General features: G+C 37.2%; 3 protein-coding genes across 3 annotated transcripts in view; 1 reads left to right on the top strand and 2 right to left on the bottom strand.

The window, feature by feature from the left end:
* The first annotated feature begins 2628 nt into the window (after positions 1 to 2628).
* Positions 2629 to 3902, top strand: LOC118732403 (thymidylate synthase). Its single transcript, XM_036461534.1, has 3 exons — positions 2629 to 2908; positions 2972 to 3788; positions 3842 to 3902. Exons 1-2 carry the CDS (start codon positions 2743 to 2745, stop codon positions 3781 to 3783), a joined length of 978 nt encoding a protein of 325 aa, XP_036317427.1. The 5' UTR covers positions 2629 to 2742; the 3' UTR covers positions 3784 to 3788; positions 3842 to 3902.
* A 664-nt stretch (positions 3903 to 4566) lies between these two features.
* LOC118732384 (protein MNN4-like) lies at positions 4567 to 6884 on the bottom strand. The gene is made up of 4 exons (XM_036461519.1): positions 6800 to 6884; positions 6159 to 6382; positions 5648 to 5896; positions 4567 to 5590 (listed from the first exon to the last, which is right to left on the bottom strand). The coding sequence occupies exons 2-4, from the start codon at positions 6317 to 6319 to the stop codon at positions 5110 to 5112; spliced, it is 891 nt and encodes a 296-aa protein (XP_036317412.1). The 5' UTR covers positions 6320 to 6382; positions 6800 to 6884; the 3' UTR covers positions 4567 to 5109.
* Positions 6629 to 6963, bottom strand: part of LOC118732393 (mediator of RNA polymerase II transcription subunit 8-like) — a 1237-nt gene continuing 902 nt past the window's right edge. Inside the window, exon 3 of the mRNA XM_036461527.1 lies at positions 6629 to 6957. Coding sequence (XP_036317420.1) covers positions 6704 to 6957 — 254 coding nt within the window. The 3' untranslated portion in view covers positions 6629 to 6703. The remainder of the gene's footprint in view (positions 6958 to 6963) is intronic.

The raw sequence follows: 6963 nt of genomic DNA, 5'->3' as shown, positions 1-6963 counted from the left end.
TGCCAAGCCCATTTCCCAAAATTTTATTATAGACGTATTTCTTGGCAAAGAATTGTTGCAAACATCAATTTTTAATAAATTAGCTTTAATATTTACTGATTTATCGAAGATTTCGTATTTGTCTAAATTACCGTTATATCTACGGTGACCATCCGTTCTGTTTTTTGCAGGACCGTACTGTTTTTCAAAGGTCGGTCCTGCGTAATTTTTCAAACCTGAAAAACCTGAAAATGTACTGATTTTTTCCAAGTTAGCTTAGCATGAGAGTTGTCACATAAGAATCTGTTAAACGGGCTTTGCGTGTTAAGCCTGATATACAGTTCCATGCGAGCGTGAGTGTGAGCTTTTTATTTATTTATATTATTCTTCGTTATTACATAACTTTATGCAATGTTTGATACACCAAAAGATAGAGAATTAATCTTCAGAATTTTAGAGTAAAAACTAATTTAAAATGCATAATATGCCTTTTTTCAAGCTCACACTCAACTGTGTGCGTACGCAAAGCATTCGCATGTAAACGACAAGTTTTGACAGATGTGTGTGGGCGTCCATTTTAAATTAGTTTTTATTCTATAATTCTGAAAGATATTTTAATTCTCTGTCTTTTCTTGTCTCAACTATAGCAAAAAGTTGAGTAATAACAAAGATATTGGTCAAAATAAAAAGTTCACGCTCACGCTCGCATTGAACTGTATAACAGGCTTAAGCGGTTACCCAATGCATAGTACTTAACATGTAGAATTCTGTTCGGTTTTGATTTTTACGTAAAAATGGTATAGCAGTGCAAGTATGCATAACTGGGCTATTATAGCCCGCTTACACGCAAAGTTCGTTTAACATTCTTATGTGACAACTCTCATGCTAAGCTAAGTATGCATAACTGGGCTATTATTCGCGTTGGAACGTCTACGCATGAATTAGTGAAAAAGTATGCATGTATTGCTATTGTCATGACAACATAGTTTTCAATCATGATGCAATAATACAAGGTGGTATCAGTTGTGACAGCTCGCTTTGACACTGCCTTCCCTGCAAAAATCGTTGGACCATGTAGTCTATTTGTGGTAAATTGGAGTACTTACAAAAGTGTTCCTCTGTCATGCTGTAGCGGACCAACTCGTGTCTCTGCGGCAGCTTATTGTTTGTTATCCGATCACTGCTCGTGTTTTAACGAAACGTGATTGAAGTTGAGCATTTGAAAGCACATTTGCATGTCTGGCTGTAGCTGAACGTGTAGAGATGCTCGCTGTTATTTCTTAGCTCCCAGCATGTTCGGGTTCGAATACCGTCAGAGGCAACATGTAATTTTTAATTTTTGTCTTGGTGTTTATTAATTTCGAAAAAGCATTTGAGAATTGAAGAACAAAAGCGTGAACAAACGAAAAAATATAACAACAATGCCCATTGTTAATATGTTGGAGTAGTTTTGTGCTACTCTGATGTAATGCAGGGATGGAGTATATGGTCCTGCCCTAGGACATCGCAATGTTAATTGGACCATATTTTTTATATGAATTGTGGTTAATTTTGGAGTACTCTTTGGTCCTTAGGGAGTACTCTTTACACGCATGCATGGAGTAGTCGCGATTTTTGCAGGGTTAGCTCAGTAGAATGAGAAGAAAAACGGGAAGAAATTAATCCCCATATGGGGGAAAAATTAAAACTTCACATTTTCTCCTAAACAAAATTTGCTTTTTTATAGTACATTCGTAATGAAATGAAATAAAATAAGATAAAATACCTTTTTAGGGAAACAAAATTTGTATACTGAGAAAAAATAAAAAAACGTTCAACTATATTATTAGGCAAAGAATTGTTAAAGAAGTAACACTGTTACTCCTAAGGCAGTCAATATAGTGGAATTAGAGCGTGAAGTTGCCAACCGACAACATCTTGTATTATTGCATCATGGTTTTCAATGCATGCGTTTTTGACAACTAAGGCTTTCTGCACATTGGTCGTCCAATTATAGTTACTTCATCGTTACAATCTTGATGCAACGATTACATGACGACTACATTTTCGCACACTTGGTCGCTATATTTCAATTCATTTGGCGTCTAAAAATTGACTTGAAGCAGGTATTTTCTGTTTTACCGGTTGATATTTTCGCGAAATATTTTCAAAAACCTGCAATTTTTATAATATGTACTATGCTGCAACAATTCTAGACATAATTTTTCAGTAATATCTCTTCTTTTGTTTTCCTGAAATGTATTTTGTACATGCACACAGAGACTTTTTACAAATTGGTCATATTTTATAGTTATTCAATTTTATTGCAATTATCCACTTTTTAAAAATTTCGACAGATTTTATGCAAATATTAACTTTTTCACTAATTTTTCCCCATAAAATGTAAACAAACAATGCGTGCACAACGATTAGCAAACGGCAGTGCCGTACTTATCCATTTCTGCATCTTCTATGCAGATCTCGCTTTGAAATGCATGTGCTCGTCTGAAAATTTCAGAGCGAGACCATAACGCAACTATGATTGGACGAAAAGTGTGCAGATAGCCTAATACGTACATATATCTTCATAGTCTCGACATCATTGTCCAATGTAAACGCGCCGTAAAGATCGATGGCTCAGTATATACTGAGGTCGAAGGAATCCATCGAATTTGAACGGAAACTATCGATGCTAAAAAGATATCGATGCATTCTTTGTTTCCCTATTGAGGCGCCAAATAAGTTTTTTTTTTCTCTCAGTTGCAATTTTACAATACCGTAGCAATGGATGAGAATAAATTAAAAAATGCATCCGCCTTTAATGGAAAGGAACCGGAATGCATCGAAGGGAATAGTAGAAACTCGAATATCAAAGACGAAATCAAGGTCATTCAAGAAAATCCAGATGAGCAGCAATACCTGGACCTAATAGAAAAAATTATTGCAACCGGTAGCTATATACGATTTTAAAAATGTTTTTAAATATGTGTCTTATTTTTTAACATTATTTTAGGCGTTGACCGTTCCGACCGCACGGGCGTTGGTACTCGCTCAATTTTCGGTGCTCAAATGCGTTTTAACCTCCGTGACGACTTTCCACTGCTAACTACAAAACGCGTATTCTGGCGGGCCGTTGCAGAGGAGCTACTTTGGTTTGTTCACGGCCAGACGGATGCGAAAATACTACAAGAGAAAAATATCCACATTTGGGACGGGAATAGTACTCGAGAGTTTTTGGATAAATGTGGTTTTCAAAATCGCGAAGAAGGTGATTTGGGCCCCGTATATGGATTTCAGTGGCGCCATTTCGGAGCCAAATATCGAACATGCAACGATAATTACTCGGGTGAAGGCGTAGATCAACTTCAAAATGTAATTGATACAATCCGAAACAAACCGAATGATCGTCGCATAATAATGTCTGCGTGGAATCCCCTTGACATTCCGCAAATGGCACTACCTCCTTGTCATTGTCTAGCACAATTTTTCGTTGCAAATGGTGAGCTGTCTTGTCAGTTGTATCAACGTAGCGCTGACATGGGATTGGGCGTGCCATTCAATATCGCCTCATATGCTTTGTTAACCTATATGATTGCACACGTGACCGGACTTCGTCCCGGAGAATTCGTGCACACTCTTGGTGATGCCCATGTCTATAACAATCATATTGAACCCTTAAAAGAACAGATAGCACGTAAACCCCGTCCATTTCCCAAACTAGTTATAAAACGGGAAGTGAAGAACATAGAGGATTTTACATTCAATGACTTTGAAGTTCTCGACTACAAACCCTACCCTAAAATATCGATGGAAATGGCCGTTTAGAATAAGTTAATTATTACAGAAACATTTTAAATAATATATGCTAATAATTTTATTTCAGATTTTTTAAGCTGTAAGCCCAAAAATATAAATGGAAGGTTTCCAAAACGCCTTAGTACTAATCCTGGCTTTTTTAATTATCAAAATAGAGTTTATAATTGGACCAGGTCGTCCGTACAGAAGCAGCCCGATTTGATATGGATTTGCTTTACTGTTACGAAGATCCCCAGCGATTAAATTTTAGACAATACTGAAAACCGCAAATTCTTCCGTTGTTGTCTTGAAAACGTGAAGAATTATTCTTAGTACAACCAGAAGTTGATGAAAAAAAAAACCAGATGAGGTATGTTTCCGATAGTACTAATACATAGTAATATATCGCACGTTTACTAAGAAAGGGAAGTAGTTCAAAATATACTTTTTTAGAGATTTCGTCGTAGAATTTATAAACTTGATCAGGAGAACATGTTCAGAAATGGCAAAGAATTGTGTCTTTCTATTTGCCTTTTTAACCGACTTCTCAAAAAAGAGAAAGGTTATCAATACGTCGGAATATGTATATACATTTTTTTTATGTATGTTACCGCATAACTTTGGACCGCGTTAACCGATTTCTATAATTTTTTTTTTAAGTAAGGGGGTTACCTCACAAGTGGTCCCATATTAATTTGGTTTAAATTCGATCATCGGATCATGAAGAAATTAACGATAATCTTAAATTTTTATATGAGAATTGAGGTTTAGTTTTTTGCTTAAAAATTACTTGTGGTATACCAACTCCATGAATTGATCAAACTTTGATTGCGTTTTCTCACAAATTTAAAAATTAAGTAATTCTCTATATTATTAAACGTGCGATATGATCAAGTTGCCGGAGCTGCTGTCATCATTGGTGTCTAAATGTACGGCAAAATTCTATCGCATTTGCGAATAACTGCATGTAGGTATATATCAAAATAGCGTTTCGTAGATTTCAAGAAAAGATTTATATCTGGCCAAGCACTGTCACTCAAGCAACACTTCCCACACTTTGGGGAACTTGTATGTTGTTACATAACATCATTGTTTAAGGTTTGCTGTATCCCATTCTGTCCAAATTATTCTAAACTAATTTTAAGAACTTTAAAAGTTAGTTATTCTATGCCAATTAGTTTAAAAATTGGCTTGTATTGTTTGTTCCCTGCTTTGTCCTACGTACTTAACCATATGGTTATTAAAATTTTTAATTGAACAAAAAATAGTGGGCCTGTAATAAATCGGCCCTTGGGGATCTGTTAAAGAGACTAGACATGTAGGCACTAAAAGAAACTGAAATTTCAATCCAGTGAATCATTCTTCATCTATTGGTATTGTGCTTTGCCACTTGTTCGGGTTGACGAAAATGTCGGAAATTGTACCGCGCAAAGTGAAGATCCCGCGGTTGAGAGGAACCGGTCGTGGTTTCTTATCCACTTCAGCAAGCCATTTTTTCCAAGCCTCTGCCGCCATTTGACGTCGCTGTTCTTCAATTGAACGGCGTCGTTCTTCCTCTTCCTTCTTGAGATTTCGGCGACGTTCCTCCTCCAGCTGTTTGGCACGTTCCCAGGCCTCTAATTTTGCTTGCGCTTCTTCTTCGCTAATAAGAGACTTCGATGGTTTTTCTTCCTGTTCAATCTGTAGCTTAATTTTTTCACGCGAACGAGTTTGACCGGATTTTGTTTTCAGCCATTGGTGAAACTTTTCTTCAGAAAGACGCTTTCTCGCCTCTTGCTCCTTGTGCTTCTGCTCTTCAGCTCTTCGTCGACGGGAAGCTTCATCTGATATAAGTTTTCTATGTAAAAAGGGAAATGTAAGCAATATACGTACAAAAGAAGCCGACAATCAGGACCTTTTGGCAGATAACCAGGTTTCATAAGCTAAATCAGGCTTTAAAACAATTTTAGCCGCTTCGCAGTGTTTGCGATATGAAAAAGTGTAGTCTCTGGTAGTAGGGTAATTATCTTCCGACTGGAGGTCCAAGGGTGGAACTATATCACTGTGATTCTCGGATGGTGGATGGGGTTTATTATCTTCATTTATACTACTTGTTTCGCTTTGGTCGGGAGTTTTTTCAATAAAAGCAGCACGATTTATGTACCTTAGGTGGCAAAAAGTTTTCTTTCCTTGTGACAAGGCGCACCCTTTGGGTGCATTCCAAAACATAAAAAAAAGCATCGGTCTCTTTTATTTCTAAACCGCACTGGAAGAGTCTATATGGCGCAAACTAGTTGCAAATTGGCATCTAACCGTGGTTGCGCACATTTGGCATTACAATCCGCTGAGGTTTAAAAATAAAAGCGACTGATGCTTAGTATTTTGACGTTTTGGAATGCACTATTTCTGTTAAAAATATTCATTACCTCACGCTTGACTTTGTTTCACAGCTTCGTGAACTTAGGATGATGCGAGAGGTACTGGCACTGGTACTGCTGGCACCTACTGAAATTGCTAAACTACGAGCCGAGTGGCGTCGCTCAATTTCGTTACCACTGTCATCAACCCGAGTTGTATAGAAGGCCATGATATCACTTTCGGCAACTGCTCTTTATCCCTGCACTGAAACGGTTGGCGATTTCAAAGAAACCTTATAAAAAAAATACTTTAAAATATGCTTTTCCTCTTTGGTTGTTGTTCGGAGCAAGATTTGGACAGTAAAAAATTCACGAAAAAATTAATTATCATGGAATAAAAATATTTTTAAGTTTGAAATATAATTTGGAGTTTGATAGGATAGGTTGCCAATAATACAACTTTTTCTCCCGTAGCAGAGTTCTTAAAGCCACAGTAGATACGGTTTCTCTAACAGGCAATAAATCTAAAGCACATGATATATTTTTCTTACAATTACGCTAATTTTATTTCTTTCCTTTCAAATATTTTCCCCTAAGACCTGAAACTTTACCAACTATCGGGAAAACTGATGAACTTGCATAGCAGGCTTTATATTGGTTTTAATGCCTGCGGGGGCCTTGTTTATTTGACCAACACCACCTGGACTTACGGAAGTCATGGGCGCAGACGCGCGTAGCGGTGGTACCATCATACTGCCAGGTCCTCCTGATGCTACATTCATCGGAACATTAACTTTCAGTCCTTTGCCCATTCCAACGGCAGCTACTAGAGCATGAGTGTCCGCCATACTGCTAGTTTGCTGAATACCTATGT

This window comes from Rhagoletis pomonella, unplaced genomic scaffold (assembly GCF_013731165.1).
Source record: "Rhagoletis pomonella isolate Grant_MI unplaced genomic scaffold, Rhpom_1.0 Rhpom_scaffold_00002, whole genome shotgun sequence".
Classification (NCBI taxonomy): Eukaryota; Metazoa; Arthropoda; class Insecta; order Diptera; family Tephritidae; genus Rhagoletis; species Rhagoletis pomonella.
This window is presented reverse-complemented; position numbering and strand designations above follow the sequence as displayed.